Source organism: Lissotriton helveticus, chromosome 5_1, assembly GCF_964261635.1.
Source record: "Lissotriton helveticus chromosome 5_1, aLisHel1.1, whole genome shotgun sequence".
Lineage (NCBI taxonomy): Eukaryota > Metazoa > Chordata > Amphibia > Caudata > Salamandridae > Lissotriton > Lissotriton helveticus.
Window position 1 is genome coordinate 2142735055 of NC_136065.1, and position 19445 is coordinate 2142754499.

Genomic DNA, 19445 nt, shown 5'->3' on the forward strand with positions numbered 1-19445 from the left:
GGGTCATGGCTGCCTTAAAGGCACGATACCAGTTTTTGTTGAAAATGCTTTCATTTTCCATGCTATTGTTTTGCAATGCAGCCTGTAGGCTAACAATGTCTGCTTATTTGCAGGATTTTTGCTCTTATGAGTGTTTTACTCATTAAAAGACTGAGTTCAAGTACTACTTGCCCTCTTGTGTCTTTAAGTATCGGCAAATGCAGTCTTTATGTGCAATTACATTGTTTAGTCTCCATTGGGGGCTGCATTGGTATGGGGAAAAAATATTATATACGTTTGTCTATTTATGTAGAGCTGTACATATATGGTTTGTACATATATGGTTTCCATATATAATTTTTTTTATTATTTCCGGGTTCCCCGCACATGGGCGGGAATATTCAGTGCTTATGACTATTGATGAGGATTCCCTGGAAGAGAACACAGTTGCTGTACTCTCCGGCCCTCCCGCATGCTGGGAACATTTGGTTACCCATTACTAAGGAGGTTACGATGCAACCAACTTTCACATAATTTAACCTGAGAACAATTGGGGATGTGTTCCCTGACAGACATTTTCCAGGGAAGAGGATGGCAGGTTTCAGGGAGCTAGGTTCCCTGACCTGTCCAATTTCAAAGATTACAGAGAGCATTTCGGTCTCAGGTTCCGTGCTACTCCCTGAAGCCACAGGATTTCCCCCCGCTGACACTACTTATTAAAGAGATAACCGGTGAGCACCTCATGGCTAGGATGTATAGATCATCTGTGGCTATGCTCCCAGTTAGGGATGAGGGGGGTACTTGCTGCCTGGGAACGGGACTTAGGTGCCCCCCTTACTGACACACAGTGGCAGGAATGCTGCGAACAAAGACTTAAGGTTTAATTCAACCATAAAAACAAGATATTACAGTTAAAATTGTTATGGTGAGCATGAGTCTCTCCTGTTCAAATTCACCGTATGGATCCACTGCGCCCACACACCTGCCCCAGATGCAGCGCGCCGATGACTGATTTTGCGCACATGGCTTGGACCTGTGTCAAAGTGGCATGATTTTGGACTCAAGCATTTAGTGAGCTATCGAAAATGACGGGCTTGGGCCTTTCCCCGTCGCCTATGCAGGCTCTGTTGGGGTATGTGCAAGAGATCGCTAAGCCATATAAGCGTTTTAGTGCAATTGCATTATTGTTAGCAAAAAGAGTAGTGGTAAATCACTGGGGGGTATGCACCCGCCAACACTGAAAGGCTGGAGGTTCAGAATGTCATATTGTAACACTACCAGCAAGATATATGCACAGCTGCAACACCCAGCCTCTAGGCTGTTGGATATATGGTAGCCTTACAGGTACTCTTTGTTGGAACAGACATCTGTTAGCTCACAGGCTGAACAGGATACCAACCCGCAGCGTTCCACAAGCAATTGAGATATTTAACTGGTGTTGGTGCAAGAGGTGAATGGGGATATATCACTGTATTACCAGGCATTGAACGTGTACCTGTGTTATACAGGATCACTGTGTATTAGAGAGATCATTGACGGTTGCAGGTATCGAGCATGTGTCTTGAAATGCATGTTTTGTATTTTATGAAACTTAAGGATTTGTTTTTTTTAAACATGTGGCACTGGGATCGAAAATAGGGCATTTGAACTTGCTGCCTTAAAATGTCCACTATCTTCTTACAGAAGTGATCATCACAGGCAGAGAGCTGAAGACACAGGTGATGTGCATTCTAAGAGCCACTTTTCCACCTTACCTCATTGTGTGCCCTTACATAAATCACTTCATTTACCTGAGCCTAAGGTCCGTGGTCTCAAAAATTAGAAGCGTATTGAAAAGGCTAATTATCGGTATTCAGTGTTACAGTAAGAAAACTGTATCTAGTCGTTTACTGCCTATCGTCCTTGTGCCAATATAGGAGAGTTTCTGTATAAAAGACAGAATTCAAAGGAAAAGCCACAAAATACAGTATATGCCGTCCCAACGATGTACAGGGGTGAGCGGCGGACTATGTGTTTATCAATGTCACCCCAACTATCCACTACGTTTAGAAGTTAGCGATACTGAGAGGTCCAAAGAGTACAGCGCATACAAGTCAACAGTTTTCCTTTCTAAGAGCAAGATATTTTTTTCTAAAATCCCATTCACTTCCATTTTTGACGGTGAAAATACCCAGTCACCGGATCTTCTTTCTCAGTTAGCAAATAATCCAAGTAGTCATACATTTTGTGCCCATTCATCTGAGAGAAGGAAATACTCTGCTCAATGCTACTTGGTGAAGCTGGTTTGCTGGTTGGGAACAACAGGAAAGATTAGCCTCAAAGCTTGAGAGAACATATTAGACCTTATCTTTACAAATGATCGACTCTTAGAAGTCAAAACACCTCTCCAGCTAACCTGGTCAGACCACTGTCTTATACCCTTAAATTTGACCCGGACCTCCAGCGTTAAACAGAGGGTCCTCACTTATGAGACTAGAAGGGACTGGAAGAAATTCGATTTAAAATCATTAGAAAAAGATCTATTAAATACCTCCCCGGAGCTAACAGGCGACCTTAGCCGGGATAATTCCGCCTTTCTCCATTGGGTGTCATCAGCACTCGATAATATTATTCCCAAAAAATCAAAAAAATGTGCTAGAAAGGAACCCTCTGTGCCCTTGTTCTCCACAGAACTTCGGACATGTAAAAGTGCCTGTAAAAAACTTGAGCACACATGGAGAAAACACAACGATACCGCAGCAAAAACTACATATAAAATCAAGCTGACGAAATTCAAGAAACTTAAGCAACACACTATCAGGGATTATATTACGGAGGAGATTAAAATCCTCAAAAAACCCAACTAAAGAGATTTTTAACCTTGTGCAAGGATTTGTTAAACCACAGGCTTTAAAGAGCTCAGTCACCTCTTCACCTGCTCTCTGTGAAGACCTAGTCATTTATTTTCAGGAGAAAATACAGACAATTTATAGTTCATTCTCACAGGCAGAGAAGATAGACAACTCTCCCTGCGCTTCCCAACCAGTGAGTCACTGGTCAGAATTCAGCCCGTGCAGCTTCACTCTCTGATCTAAATAGTATAAGTTCAGGCTCACCTATGGATCCCTGTCCGGCCAGATTTTTTTAAATCACTGGCCACGGTACTCAATCCTGTCCTTAATGCTATTTGGAACTTCTCTTTGAGATTAGGTTCCTTCCCTGCACCCTGGAAGACAGCATATGTGAGACCCATTCTAAAAAAAGAAGATGCTGATCCCGCCATCCTCAAAAATTATCGGCTGATCTCTCTTCTCCCTATACCGGTTAAAAACTCCTGGAGAAAGAGGTCCAGAGGCAGTTAACAGCTCACCTCGAGTCTAATGCCCTTCTTCATGATTCACAGTCAGGCTTTAGAGACAGCTCTGCTGGAGCTGGCAGAGACTGTGCGTGCAACAGTTGATCAGGGAAATTGCGCTATGCTGGTGCTATTAGACCTCTCCGCGGCTTTCGATACGGTCTCCCACCGGATATTGATCAAAAGGCCAGAAAGGAAGGGTGTAGTGGGCACAGTGCCTGCTTGGTTCAAATCCTTCCTTGAAGACAGGCACCAGTTAATCTCCCTCCATCCCCACACCTCATCAGCAAAAGCTCTTACATGCGGTGTGCCCCAAGGGTCGGCATTAAATCCCACTCTCTTTTATGCCTACATTGCCCCACTTGCCTATCTGGTGGAGGAATGGGATGTTAAGTCTGTCTCCTACGCTGAAGACACCCAGTTGCTGTTCTCCTTCAACGAGCACACAGAGGCAGCTTTTTCCAACTTCAGGCAGTGTCTGCTCAATATTGCATCTTGGATGACAGACAACTGCCTGAAGTTAAACACTGACAAAACCAACCGAGGTGTTATTTTTTAATCAGGCACAACCACCAAGAGCAAGATGTGGTGGCCGAGGGAGCTGAACCCTCCGCCAGAACCTGCTCAGGTTGCAATAAACCTGGGCTTTAAATTTGATTCTGCTCTTTCAGGCAAAGCACAGGTTAACCATGTATCCTCTCAATGTGTTTGGAAATTAAAAACGCTTCGTAGGTTTCTTCATTTTCTCCCGATGGATAGCAGGAAGACAGTGGTACATGCCCTGATTATCTCACAATTAGACTATGCCAGCAGTCTCTATCTGGGCCTCCCTGCATATCTAATTAGGAAACTACAGATTATTCAAAATTCAGCTGCTAGGTTAATTAGGAACATCCCACTTCGTCATCACATCTCCCCTCACCTGCGGAGCCTTCACTGGCTGCCAGGAAAGAGAAGAATAGAGTTCAAAGCATTAACCATAGCACGCAGGGCTTTGACAGACAGAGGTCCCAAGTACCTCAAAGCTAGAGTACAGAAATACACCCAGACCCGATCCCTGAGATCCAACCATCAGGAACTTTTATCAGTTCCTCGTTATAAAAAGGCGCGTTTCGGCGGTTGTTCGCTCACTGTAAACACAGCTGCACTCTGGAACACCATACCAATACGTATCAGGAAAGCCAAGACAGAGAGACTGTTAGGAAGGCTCTGAAAGCCTGGCTATTTAGCCTTCCATGAATCTCCTAGCCTCCCCGTCCTGCTGCTGCTGTGGTAATAATAAATAATAATAATAATAGCACAAGCTGGTTTCCTAAGAGAGGAGTCTGATATTCAAGTCGCAGCAGCAGCAGTAGTAGTGGAGAAGTGTGGCTCACCGATTAGAGCGGCATACCCTGAGGCAGAGGTCTTGCCCGGGACCATGGTTCAATTCCCGACGCGGCAGAGTCTTGGGCTCAATGTCCACGGACTTGATAATTCTCGATAATTCTTGATATTCTCTCCTAGGTGCCTACTCTAATTAATCATGTGTCCCACTCTGCAACTCTGGCAATAGCTTGCTTAATCTCCACAATGCCCCGAAAGCGCTAGGATGCCTGGCCTCCACCTTGGGGTGCCCAGTAGGGGGCATCTCACAGGGAAAGCCAGGAGGGGTTCCACAGCGGTATGCAGCGCCAGGATGCCTGAAAGGTGATAGTGCGCTTTACAAGTATTGAATATGCTACTTACCAGTATGCATCTGTTCTTGGCATGTAGGGCTGCTAACATTCATATCTTTTGCATAGATCGCCGCCTAGTGTTGGGTCCGGATGATCGCACATTGTTGTCCTGGAAGAGTCTTCGAAGTATCCTGAGATAGGTGGCTCCTCCCCTGGACTACAGTGCGCATGGGCATCGGCTCCATCCCCAGATTGTTTTTAGCCATTGTGGCAGAGATGGAGTGAAAAGTGTAAAGGATGTCCATGCTAATGATTGAATGCAAGAGTATGTCTGCAGCTGCGACAGGCACCGGGGAGGAGGGTGGGCGATATGAATGTTAGCAGCCCTACATGCCAAGAACAGATGCATACTGGTAAGTAGCATATTCAGTTCGAGGCATGTGGGCTGCTAAATTCATATCTTTTGCATAGAATATATAGCAGTCCCTCCATTAGCGGCGGTTGCCCGTGCCAGCTGCAGAAACCTGAAAAAGTGTCTTGAGAACAGCCTGTCCAACAGCTGCTTGCTGCTTGGAATGCACATCAACACAGTAGTGTTTTGTAAAGGTATGCGGTGTAACCCATGTGGCTGCTCTGCAAATGTCTTCTAAAGGAATGTTCCCCAGGAAAGCCATGGATGCCCCCAATTTGCGTGTGGAGTGCGCCCTTGGGGGTATTGTTAAGGTACGTTTAGCCTTTTGATAGCAGATCTGGATGCACTTAACAATCCATCTGGCTATTCCTGCTTTGGAAATAGGGTTGCCCTTGTGCTGTGGCGAGAAGGCAACAAAAAGTTGTTTTGTTTTCCTAAAGTGTTGTGTCCTGTCAATATAGTACATCAACGCCCTCCTAACGTCCAAAGTATGGAGCATTCTTTCCGCCACCGTTTGTGGGTTTTGGAAGAATGCGGGCAAGTCAATAGTTTGGTTGAGATGAAACTGTGACACCACCTTCGGAAGGAATTTGGGGTTAGTACGTAGTACCACCCTATTTGGATGAATTTGTATGAATGGCTCTTGGATTGTGAGCGCTTGCAGCTCACTGACACGTCTCAGTGACGTAATAGCAATAAGGAAAGCCACTTTCCATGTTAGGAACTGGAGTTCACACGAGTGCAGTGGCTCAAAAGGTGGTCCCATCAGCCTGGTGAGGACCACATTGAGGTTCCACACCGGAGCTGGCGGTGTTCTTGGGGGAATGACTCGTTTCAGACCTTCAAGGAAGGCTTTAATGGCAGGCACTCTGAAGACAGAGAGATGTTGCCTGTTCTGAAGGTAAGCTGCTATGGCGGATAGATGTATCCGAATGGAAGTGTACACTAGATTGCACTTGTAAAGATGTAACAGATAGCAAATGATGTTAGGGATAGATGCATCTAGCGGGTTTATGTCATTGGCTGTACAGTGAAGGACAAAACGCTTCCATTTTGCAGCATAGCATGCTCTGGTAGTCGGCTTCCTTGCCTCCTTGATGATGTCCATGCATTCTGGAGGTAGGTGAAGGTAGCCAAACTCTAGGACTTCAGGAGCCAGATCGCCAGGTTGAGCTGTTGCGGATCTGGATGCTGAATGTCTCCATGGTTCTGCGTCAACAGCCTGGGCGTTAGGCGCAGCCTTTGATGCGGCACCACTGAGAGTTCCAGAAACGTGGTGTACCATGGTTGGCGTGCCCACGTTGGAGCAACTAGGATGAGTGTCATCGAGTGCTGCCTTAGCTTTCTTGCGACCAGCGGTATCAGAGGGGCTGGCGGAAAAGCGTATGCAAATCTGCCTGACCAGTTCATCCATATCGCATTCCCCTGCGACTGTGGGTGAGGGAACCTGGCGGCAAAGTGTTGGCATTTTGCGTTTTCGTTTGTGGCAAACAGGTCTATCTCCGGATGACCCCACTGCTGGAAGTACGGGCGGAGTACTGATGGATGTAACTCCCACTCGTGCATTTGATGGCTGTATCTGCTGAGCAGATCCGCCATCTGATTGTCCTTGCCCGGGAGGTGTTCTGCCATGAGGAAAATGTTCCTCTGAATGGCCCACTTCCACATGCTCTGAGCCAGATGAGACAGCTGCGGCGAGTGGGTGCCTCCCTGCTTTTGAATGTAGTACATCGCTGTCATGTTGTCCGTCCGGACTAACACTACCTTGTTGCACAGATGTACATTGAAGGACTTGAGCGCCATGAAGATTGCCATCAGTTCCAGATAGTTGATGTGCATCTTCTGTTGCTGCGTCGTCCATAGTCCCTGCACTGTGTAAGTGAGCAGATGAGCTCCCCATCCCTGGAGAGATGCGTCCGTTGTCAGGATAATCTGTGGCACTGGCTCTTGGAACAGTCGGCCCTTGCAAAGGTTGTGTGGATTCCACCAATGCAGAGAGTTGTACGCACGACTGGTAACCAACACTAGGTCTGTCATTTGTCCCTGAGCCTGTGTCCACTGATTTGCTAAGCACTCCTGGAGCGGACGCATATGTAATCGTGCGTGAGGGACTATGAAGATGCAGGAGGCCATCATGCCAATCAACTGCATGAACACTCTCGCTGGAAGCGAGTGTTGTGGTCTGAACCTTTGGATTAGAGACTGCATGCTGTCTATCCTGACCTTGTTTGGCTGAGCCATGGCCGTCAGGGTATTTATCGTCGCACCCAGAAACTGCCGCACATGTGCTGGTTGAAGGTGCGACTTTGGGTAGTTCAGCGAGAAGCCCAGATTGTGAAGGAGGTGAATGGTAGTCGACATGTCCGCGGCGCACTGTTGTTCCGACTTGGCTTGAACGAGCCAGTCGTCTAGGTAGGGGTAGACATGGATGTTCTGCCTCCTGAGGTGCGCCGCTACCGTCGCCAGACACTTGGTAAACACTCTGGGGGCGGTGGTCACTCCGAAGGGCAGGACTTTGAACTGATAATGCCTGCCTTGGATAGTGAACCTGAGATACTTTCTGTGGGACGGGTGTAGTGGTATGTGGAAATAAGCATCCTTGAGGTCTAAGGTTGCTAGGAAGTCTCCTTGGTTCAGCAAGGGAAGAATCTGTTGCAGTGTAAGCATATGGAAATGTTCTGATAGTATATACAGGTTGAGGGGGCGCAGATCTAGAATGGGTCTGAGAGATCCGTCCTTCTTTGGAATAAGGAAGTACAGGGAATAGACCCCTGTGCCTTCCTCCTCCACTGGCACGAGCTCTATTGCGCCTTTTTGCAGCATCACCACTACTTCTTGCTGCAATAAGTGCAAGTGCTCTGCGGACATAGGCCGTTGCCTTGGTGGAATGTTGGGTGGAGTGGACGTTAACTCTAGACAATAACCGTACTGGACAAGTTGTCTTACCCACCTGTCTGTGGTGATGTTTGTCCAGACTGGCAGGAACTGCTGGAGTCTCCCCCCGACAGGTGTTAAATGGTCGGGGGCATGACAGAGAGTCACTGTTTGTTTGGGGCAGAGGAACGGGAGTTGTTGTTTCCTCTGCCACGTCCTCTGGTGCTGTTTCCTCGATAACCCCCTTTATTCTGCTTGGGGTACGAGGACTGTGCTCCACCTCTAGTGAACTGTGATTGTTGACCCATCTGTCCTCGGGTGACTCCGCGTGCACCTGAGCGACGAAAAGTGTTGCCCCGGAATTGTTGTGACTGAAGGGTCCCCATAGACTTAGCCGTTTCGTTGTCTTTCTTAATCTTTTCGAGGGTGGTGTCAACATCAGGACCAAACAGTCTATCAGGATTGACGGGCTGATTGAGTATGGTTGTTTGAATGTCTGGTTTAAACCCTGATATACGTAGCCACGCTTGTCGTCTTAGCATGACGCTAGTGTTAATAGCCCTAGCTGCTGTGTCTGCGGCATCAAGTGCACACTTTATTGCTGCGTTGGAGATGAGTTTTCCTTCCTCTATGAGCAGTTTGGTACCCTCCTGAAACTGCGTAGGCAGGTGTTGTAAAAGTTGCTCTAGGGTGTCGTAATGCGCCCTATCATAACGTGCCAATAGCGCCTGTGTATTTGCAATACGCCAGAAATTGGCAGCCTGCGCAGCTATTCTTTTGCCCCATGCCTCAAGCACTTTGGACTCCTTGTCTGGGGGAGGAGCTTCACCAGTCGTTTGGGAGTTGGCCCGTTTGCGGGCATTTGCGACCACCAGAGAGTCAAGAGGCAACTGTCCCCGAATATATGCGGGATCTGCAGGAGCTGGTCTGTATTTTTTCTCGATGCGAGGGTTGACCACTCTCGCTCTGGTAGGCTCCTTAAAGATCTCTGCAGCATGTTTAAGGACCCCCTTTAGCATAGGGAGAGTCTTGACTGTTCTTTCAGAGACAGAGAAAGTGTCAAATAGAAAGTCTTCCTCCACTGGGTCAGCATGCATGTCCACGTCATGATTAGCAGCTGCCCGTTCGATTAGTGCATGAAATCCTGCAGAGTCCTCTGTTGGGGATGCCCGTGCACTGAAAAGCTGTGGGTCTTGCCCCACAGGTTGGTGTCCCTGGTCACCAGCGTCATCATAGGAATCCTGTTGTGCATCAGGGTCATTGATGGGGAAATTGTACTGGTCATCAAGCCCCTCCTCCTCTCCCCCAGAGTGGTCAGGGGAAGGTGTTGGACTTCTCCTAGGCGGAGGCTGGATAGGTTCAACCAGGGCAGGAATGTCCTGTGCAGGCCTTTTCTTCTTCAGTGGAATGATATAGGAGTCCACTGGCAGGGAAGTGATTTTCCTCTTATAAAGGGTCAGCCTTCCAGTGTCTGCATCGATAAAACGCTCAGATTCGTCTCCTGAGTCGTGTAGGCCGCTAGACGTTGAAGATTCTGATGTCTTCGGCGCCGTCTTTGGGGCAAAGGCTTTCGGGGCTTCCTTCGGCGGCAGAATGTATAAGAGCTTGGGAGCAGGCTTCGCCGGCACGTCCAATGTCTTTTGGTGCGACGGCGCGGAAGCCGATGTCGCAGCAGCCTTCTCACGAATCCGTTTCAATGAACTGACGATTTGTGATGTTCCACCTGCTGAGGCACTTGGCGCCGACGAGGAGTCCGCCAGCGGGCCGCTGCCCCCGACTTTCTGGGGCTCTTTTGGAGGCTTAGACGTGGATGCCGCAGCTTTAGACCCGGAGTCCTTGGGCCTAAGAGTTGAGCCTCCGCTCTTGGATCCGAGGGATTTCGTAGACTCCGCCTCGACTATGCGTCCGGCTAGCGGTGCCCCTGCCGGCACAGAGTGTTTCTCGACGACCTTTGCGGACTTCGTCCGCTCCGCTCCGGTCGACCCTTGACGGACGACCTTCTTTGAGGACGCATCCCCCTCCGATAAGTTCGGTACTGTCGAGTCAATAGTCTTCTTCGGCTTCGGTGGCCCGGAGGTCGACGGAGCCGATGAGGTAACAGGCTTTGGCGTCTTTGATGGAACGTCCGCCATCTTAGGTGCACTCGAATCCGGTGGTTTCGGTTTCGATTTGGCGTCGGCCATTTTAGGTGCAGTCGATACCGTTGGTTTCAGTTTCGGTTTCGATATGGGCTGCGTAGCCCCCGCAGTTATGTCCGTGGCCGGGCGTGAAGGCGGGGCCGTGGCTTGCGGTGCAGGGTCTTGGGTAAGGCCGATAGGCGATCCCGTGACCCGAGCCTGATCTGTATAACTGTCGGGGCATAGCTCATCCCCTGAGCTATCTTCCGCGGCCCCATAAACTTCTTCGACGTCTCCTACCTCGTCGACGTATTCAAGGTCTTGTTCCATGGCCCCGCCGTCTTCGTCGGGATCGGCTTCGACCTCCGTCGCAGGTGGTGAAATTTGAAGATGATGGCTCAGGCCCTCTTCTTCTGGGTCGAAAATGTTATCGGGTGCCGGGGCCGCCCGCAGGGCCTCGAGGCGCACCGCGCGCCGAAGCTTGAGCGTTTTCTTTGACCGGAACTTGGAGCAGGCCATGCAGTTCTGCTCGTTATGGTCCGGCGAGAGGCATTTATTGCAGACCGGGTGCACGTCGATATGTGGGTATTTGGACCCACAGACGGGACAGTATTTAAACGGGCTCCGGTCCATGTTGAAAGAGTCGTGGTCTTGCTGCGATGAGAAGGCCTCGATGTCCGAAGAGTAACTCGACTCCGCAGATTCCGCCTCGAAGAGACGGGAGAAACTCGAGACCGCACGCAAACAATACCGACGTAGGTAACGAAGGTCTTTTGACCTTAAAAAAGTAAGTTTTCTCGGTTCCGACAGAGAGACGTCGAGACCGCATCCGAACCCAATGGCGGAAAAAAACAATCTGGGGATGGAGCCGATGCCCATGCGCACTGTAGTCCAGGGGAGGAGCCACCTATCTCAGGATACTTCGAAGACTCTTCCAGGACAACAATGTGCGATCATCCGGACCCAACACTAGGCGGCGATCTATGCAAAAGATATGAATTTAGCAGCCCACATGCCTCGAACACATACATTTACATTTTACAGTATTATATTACAGCCTATGCTGCATATGAACAGCCTCATTGCACATAAAGTCCATTCCTTGCATTTAAGCTCAATACACTAGGAATCGCACGATCCCATGAGCTATCAGACACTTACCTGACCACGTAGTAAATTTCCAGGCAAATAATCCTCATGATGAACGAGCATGTCTCCAGGATACTTGGCTGCAGTGGAGAAAAATAACAGTAACATTAATAGGAGCATACAGGGTGACTCACACTTCAAATGTAGGACGTCAGTGAGTGCCGTCCACTGCTGGTCGTGGTGCAAGAGGTGCCTGTATATCTGCCCAGTGAATGTCAACGGCAGCCAAAGCACAGGACCAGCCCCATAGCAGCCTAGTCCAATGCATGCCATACTTGAAAGGCGTGCCATCGCAAGCTAAAGCTTGACCACCACTCTCTAATGGCATCACCCCAGGATGCTCCCAGACACACCCTCCAGCATCGGCCCGTGCATGCCATCCTCAAATAGTATGCTGTGAGGATTACAGCCCAAACCATAACCTTGAACCAGCACTCTGCATGCCATTCGCAACAAATGTTACCTAGAACACAGTCCAGTGCCACTCCACCCCACAGTCCCGTGATCACCAGTCTCAAAATAGAACGCCACAGTGGACATTCTCTCTGTGTCAGGGTTCGAAGCTCACAACAGTCTTATTGCAGAGCACAAAGGAGCTGCAGCTGACAACCAGCCCTTCTCCTTTAAAGGTGTGTAAGGAAAAAAGTAGAGGCCACAGAAAAGGCAATAGACAGAGCAGCATCAAGAGGACAGAAGATAAGTGGAAGTGCACCTCCCAATTCAGAGTATTACTGGCAGCCTTAATCAAGAACTTCCGATGACCACAGGCCTTTGGCTCTGAGGGACGCTCGTTAACTGGGCAATAAGTGTCCTTAGCAGAAGGAGGATGTGGGAAAACCCAATATACCCTTGGAGGCTTGGGCAGTTCAAACAGTGTCAAGTCAAGGTGCTTACAAGGGATTTTCTTTGAGAAAAGTATGATTTGTAATGAATTATACTGAAATTGTTAAATGGTTCAGTCTAATCAGATCTAAAACCAAGGCTTCACACGTTTACACATTCAAGGAATGACCAGAGAAAAACAATACAAACACAGGAATATCTTTTTGAAAATATATAAAATGTATTTTCATAAATAAATCAAGTTAGGAAGGGTACAGTCAATCAAAAATTAATTCAGCAATAGATCATGAAGGAGGTATAGTGCAGCCTATCCTACTGTTCGTGAATAAAAACATCTATTCCAATATAGTCAAAAAAAGTAACATATCTCCTGATACAAACATCAGTCACTTAGGTACATTGAATACTTAGGAAGTAGGTGATCACGTCGACGTTTCGGTCTTTCGTGGCGTTAGTCCGTCAGACCATCTTCAGGGCAATGAATATTGCATATAGTAATGACCCTTTTTCTGGAAATGGACGCTGCACAGGTTTGATTTAAAAAGGAATCAGATTCACTCCGCAATTTCAATGTCAGAGCTGTCACTGGTCCGGGAATCAAAATCGTCCAGCACGATAGCAACAGTTTCAAAGAGGGTTAAATTTGCCTCAAGATTCAATGTTTGGACAGTCGATGTATTCCAAAGCGAATGGCACACGGGTGTCTGACTCACACATTCACATGCATTGATGTTGACTCGGTCTTAAAGGCGAAGATGTTCCAAAATACATTACCAATATGTTGGGGGCTCACCTCTGAGGTTTCCACTGGTGGCGAAAGGATCCCGAAGAGAGGGCTTGTTAAATTCTCCCAGAACTTGGGCCTGTGGAAACAAACAAGACTTGCTGACCTCACAGTAATTGACTACTGAGTTTGTGACAAGTGCCAAAAACACAAATCATGAAAATTCAGGCTATACACAGTTACACACTGCCTTTAGAGTGATGGAAAGCGCGATTATGTGAAATAATCTAACATTGTATCTTTAAAGAGGCATCCTCATGTAGTGGACGCAATGTGAGGACATCATGTGTTTCTTCACCAGCATATGCCATTAGTACACCTTTGCAAGAGGAGCTATTTGTAGGAAAGTGCGTCATTTAGATATGGTCAACCCCACTTTTTGGCACTGGTACCGATACTTTTGATTGGAAGAGCACTAAGTCCCTGCTAACCAGGCCCCAGCGCCAGTGCTCATTCCATAAAACTACACAAATGTTGATTGTTAGCCAGTGACAAGGACTTTAGAAGTCTTATAAGACTCTTGTGAATGGAACCCCTGGTACTCAGGGGAGGGGTGCTAAAGGGGGACCCTAAAGGCTTCAGCATGTATTATGCCATCAAAAGGACCCCCACAAAAACTGCATGCAAACCGTAATTGCAGGATGCGCGAAATGGTGTAAGCCATTTTCAAACCACGACATTGCCCACTCCGTGTGTGCAATGCCCATGTAAATCATGTATTATATACAAGTCATGACTACAGCAGTCCTTTTTTTTTTAAAGAACTTTATTCACTGCTGTATTATCAACTAACGCTGCAGAAAGAGGGAGGGATTAATCTAGACATAGATAGGACACATATTACATAATACTGTTCAGCTATTGAACATACACTTCTAACTATAATTGTAAGATAAATGTGATATAATGCTGTAGGAGGAGGGTAGTATTTATTCTAGACATGGATGAGGCACTTATATTACATAAAACTGTACAGGTGTAGAAGATTCACTTCTAACTGCATGTATGAGAGATGTGAAATAACGCACTAGGAAGAGAAGTGTGGTTTGTCTGGACATAGGCGAGGCACTTATAGTACATAATAATGGTAGGTATTGAAGGTACTCTTGTAACTTTATTTAATAATGAGATATAAAATAACACAGTAGAAAGAGGAGTGGGATTTGTTTAAATATAGGGCCTGATTACGAGTTTGGTGATGCAGTTGTGGGACCAGCCTGCTGCCGCGCAACGAGACCTGTGTGTGCACCGCCCACCATATTATGAATTTTTAAGTTGGTGGCAGGCAGTTCTTTGGCGTTTCAACGGCGGTGCCCATGAAATAGGCAGTGCAATGGGAAGGTCAAAGACAGTGTCTGCATGGAATAGACTGGTGCAGTCAATGCCGTGCATGTACTGGATGCCTGCGCTTGTAGGACCCAAAGTTTTAAGGGACGAGGAACCGTCATTTAAACCGTGGCAGAGAGGAAACTCGTAATAAGCTTTTCGGGACAGCGGCGGTCCCGTCAAGCATATTACGGCCTCAAGACCGCCCCACCACCGCCAGAGATCTCTGATCCCTGTTTGCTGCAGTGCAATGGCAGTCCAACCACCCTAATTGTAATAAGTCGGTCAGAAGACTGCCACCGCCACGTCCTGGGAGTCTATCTGACCTTGGACCGCCAGACTCGTAATCAGGCCCATAGATGAGACACTTTTATACATAATACTTTTCAGGTATAAAAGATATCCTTCTAACTTTAGGTGCAAGAGGGATGTGAAATGCCACAGTAGGACAGTGGTGCGGTTCTTTAGACATAGATGTCACGGTAATGTTACATAATACCGTACAGGTACGGAAGATTCGCTTCGAACAATAAATGTACGAGATGTTAAATAATGCTTCAGGAAGATGGTAGTAAATACTCTATATATAGATAAGACACTTATATATTACTGATCAGGTATAAAGGATACAGTACTAACTAGCTGTAAAACAGATGTGAAATAACTCTGTAGAAAGAAGGGGTGCGATTAGCCTAGGCAGTGGTGAGACACATATTACGTAATACTGTACAGGTGTAGAAGATTCACATCTGACTATAAGTGTAAGAGAAATGTGAAGTGATACTGTAGAATGATTTCAGTAATCAGTCTAGAAATAGATGAGACACATATTACATAATACTGTTCAGATATATAAGATTCACTTCTAACAGTGTGTGTGTGTAAGAGGGAGGTGAAATAACATTGCTGGAAGAGGGCAGAGACGGCTCCTTTATTGTTGCATTGGGGCTTGCCACCCTACAAAGTAGCCCGAGCGCCACAGGTATTAATTGAAAGTGTAATTAAGTTTTCATTTATTTGCCCAACTCCTCCCCCCCAGTCATGGGTCTGTGTTCTATGTTCCATGGGTATCTTAGCAGCACAAGGCCGTTCTCCTGATTGGCCACCTGACAGGCAGTGGGGATTAAGTCAAGTGCGCATGTCAGGTTGGACAGGTCTCTTACAGTGTTCAACCCGACACGTGCCCTTCGGGCCTGTCAAACCTGCGCTATGTTAAGCAGCCAGGGGAAAACAGCACAGCCCCCTTGGTCTCATTTGGAGCGCAGGTTCATCTGCTCCAACCAATCCTTGCATTACTCTTGTGCAGTTTACTTCTATACACAGCATGAGAGCAATGCAAGGATTGGTTCTGGTCAGGGTAGTTCAGTTTTGCCTATCGCCATGGGGTTGTGGGGATGTACCAGTCCAGTGCTTAACCACTTGGCTGCTAAGGGGTATGCATGTAGGGCCATTGACTTTCCATTGAAATCAATGGGCCCTACATGACGAGCTGGGCTCGTCATGAGCGTCGAAGGGGTTAATTAATAAAAAGAAAAATACGTGCCAGGGTCCTCGGCAGGGGGCCACTTCAGCTCGCCACACCCATTGCCCTTGCCAGCGCTGCTAATGACATTATAAACACACCTACTAACCATCACACTCCTACAAGTGTGAGAATTAAGACTATTCCAGGCCGCCCAAGTCATCAGAATGGCTTGGGATCGGGTATTAGTAATTTTCAATGCATATTGAATTTATAAACAGCTTCTGTTATGCTACTCTCTAAATAATATAAACAGTGACACCCTGTGGCAGACTGCTATAGGAGCCGGTACTGACAATTAAGTGCTGGTGCCGAGCACCGGAAACCACCTGCTTAAGTTAAGCACTTTCCCTTCTGAATTGTGCAATGCAGTTCCCATCCCATGCAGCGCCAGTGACGGGTTTGTGTACAAGGACAGTTCAAGAATCCAGTAACTACATTGACTTAATCTCTTCAGCCCAGAGCATATGTTTCCAGACCCTCCTGAGGTGCAGTCCAGGCCTGATCTTTGGACTTGTTGGCAGCAGAAAAGTTGAATGACTCCAGTACACAGCATCTTACTCCAGTGTGGTTCTCACTTCATTCAGAAAAAGCATTTCTTGTTCTATTGTTGAAGTGTCTTGGGTCTAGTTCCCACTGCAGTGTATTTAGAATAGGTTCAGTGCATCTCATTGTGCAGTGTCAGTCTTGCGGAACAGAGCATCATCACAGAGAGGCCAGCTGCCGGAAGGGGTGAAAGTGAGATACTGTCAATCTATCAAGATTTATAAAGTGCAGCTAATCACTCGATAGCGTATCCAGGCGCTTGTCAATGGGTCCATTGATTGAAAGCACAGGTTGACTGTCCTTTTTTTCTGAGTTTTTCACATCGTCGGCCATTGTCTGCAATGTGTGTTTTGTGGCTTTTGCAAGCTGTTTCTAGCCATTGATAAACAGAGCTGGGGAATAGCTCTGACTTTGTCTTCTGTCAGCTGTGTTTCGCGAAGTATGTTTTCGCGACGGGATTGAGTGCAGTGAATCTGATGGGTGTGGCAGTGGACCAATCCACCTTATGCCGGGTATCCCGGTGAACATCAGACGCTCCCCGACCCTGCACGGGTTCAGGAGGGACCTCAAGACCTGGCTCTTCGACTGATCCGGAGCCACCCCCCCACCCCACTCAGCGCCTTGAGACCCTCAAGGGTGAGTAGTGCGCTTTACAAACCCCGGAATGATTGAATGATTATGCAAGTGGTCATGGTGATCCATGTTGTCATAGCTTTCAATTCCAGTGTGTTCAATAGACCATTTGCCCGTTAAAGTAGCATTAGCCCAGAGACCCCTTGCTGTGCGGGGTGGGTTCCCCAAGCTCTAGGTGGGTTCCTCCGGTACTGTGCATGGGCCCCTGACTTGAAGGCAACTGACTAGGTCGGGGGTTCCCTCCATGTACTTTGCAGAGGAGCCACCTCAAATGTCAATCCGTCACTGCCATTCGAACTCAACAAGTCGATAAGTGATCACCTAGGGATGTATAACAATAGTTTTGCATTGATTATCCATTATTTATCTTTTTTTAAAATTGGCACGGATTTTAACACGTTACAGATTTTATATATGACCTGTTATGTGTGCACTATTTGATTTAACGCCTATTATATTCCCCATGTTTGACTCATGTTTGGATTTGTTACCTTTCCCGGTTATTGTAAAGCGCTCTGATATCCTTCGGGATCAAGTTCGCGCTATATAAAACTTTATAAATAAATAAATAAAATAAATCAAAAAATGAGCCGTACAGTAAATAGTGACAGTACAACAGCCGGTTTTTGTATTCCCCCCCCTATGCATATCTCCTCATTGTACAATAGCAACATCCGCATTAAACGACAACATTATTAATACACAGTACTTATCGCATAATTCTCTAAACATTTGCATCATGAGAGAATACAGTAACCTTGATCAAACATCCCGCCGCCCACCCACCACCCCCCACCCTCTCGCGTTCTTGAACTTCTCGTCTCCTGGCGGTACAGTAGTGTTTACTATCCAAAAAGGAAACTTGGGCCCCTCCGGCTATCTTAGGCTTTAGTGTGTGCTGCATCATGGGATGTTATAGTGAATGGTGCGAGGGTATCTGGGGTTCTCTGTCTCCCGGAACACCATACGTAACTTCTCCTATTTAATCCTAACGCCCATTGTCCGCTGCCTGGGTTGGGTCCTCACTATGACTACAGCAGTCCTAAAGGCAGGGTGCATCATATTACATGTGAGGGTACAGCTGCACGAGCAGATGTTCCCATGTGAAGCCTAGTTCCATTACAAGGCATTGCATGTGCTCAGGAAGACATTTTGAGGACGTGTACTGGTCGAGTTACCCAGCTACATAATGGCTGCACTGAGAGCAAGAGTGTTTGATATTAAACATCTTTTCTTATTAAATCTGTACTGATGCCAGTATCAGATTTATTGAGCCATGTACCAAGAGGGTATCTTAGAAGTGATCCCTGTAGCCCTACTAGGGTCTTAGTGAGTTAGCTGACTGGTATTGTCCAGCCTGCCACCACAGGCGGATGTCTGACCCCCTGCAAGGGAGAGCTTGCGCTCTCCAAGTCCATGAACAATGCCTGCTTGGTAGAAGGAGTTCCCAACTCCTTCCGCAGGATGGCTAGCAAATTAGAATACCAAGGCCAGAGGGTTCAGAGGCTCTGCCTCATTTGGCATGCAACTCCAGCTTCCGGCCAGATCTGGGGAGCTTCACCCTCCCATTAGGCACCATAACAGGTGGGAAACTATTCAGTTGTACCCACTGGCCAGCCACACCTCTAAGGTGGACTACCTGAAGTGAACAGTCAGAGAAGAGTTTCTCCATCTTATTTTTGGTGAAATAGGGACTTCTGGGTCAGGGTTATGCTCACTCCGCACCGGAAGTGGCCATATAGGGGGTGGAGTCACCCTAGGAGTAGGTAGCCCATTGGTTACTCCCTCCTACTCCCCTTAACACCCTTAGATTGAATATTGAAGGGCCCCCTTCCCCGGACTCTAGGTCTGGAGATTCAACTCCCTGGGACCTGAAAAAGGACAAAAAACAACACTGGGACAACCAAGGACCTGCACATAATCTGGTGCCAAACGCTGCCTTGCTCCCTAACAATTGCAAAGAACTGGCACGTACTGCGGCTGTGCACCCTCCCCAACATTAGGAGTACTGTTCAGCACTTCGACAACCAGCTATAATCTCCTTTGGGGTGGAGGAGCCATTACCCAGCATCCGCAGGCATCGCCCACATCTGTCCGGTTCACCGAGTTGCTGTGCATTGGGCTCACCGAGGAAGCAGGACGTCCGGGGAAAAGGGGGTCTCCATAGAAACCCCCCGCACTCCTCTCTGCTCACACCGCACCTCGATTTACACCGCCTCACCGGGTCTGGGAGCGACCACACTGCCATGCCCCTGCAGGCCGGGCCGT

At 47.6% G+C, this 19445-nt stretch overlaps 1 protein-coding gene across 2 annotated transcripts in view; it reads right to left on the bottom strand.

Annotated features, from left to right (window-relative positions):
* NUP188 (nucleoporin 188) overlaps positions 1 to 19445 on the bottom strand; it is a 761473-nt gene that overhangs the window by 255397 nt on the left and 486631 nt on the right. For both annotated transcript variants that reach the window (XM_078646272.1, XM_078646271.1), the window contains exons 28-29: positions 13160 to 13229; positions 11536 to 11603 (exon numbers count right to left, since the gene is read on the bottom strand). In XM_078646272.1, coding sequence (XP_078502398.1) covers positions 11536 to 11603; positions 13160 to 13229 — 138 coding nt within the window. The remainder of the gene's footprint in view (positions 1 to 11535; positions 11604 to 13159; positions 13230 to 19445) is intronic.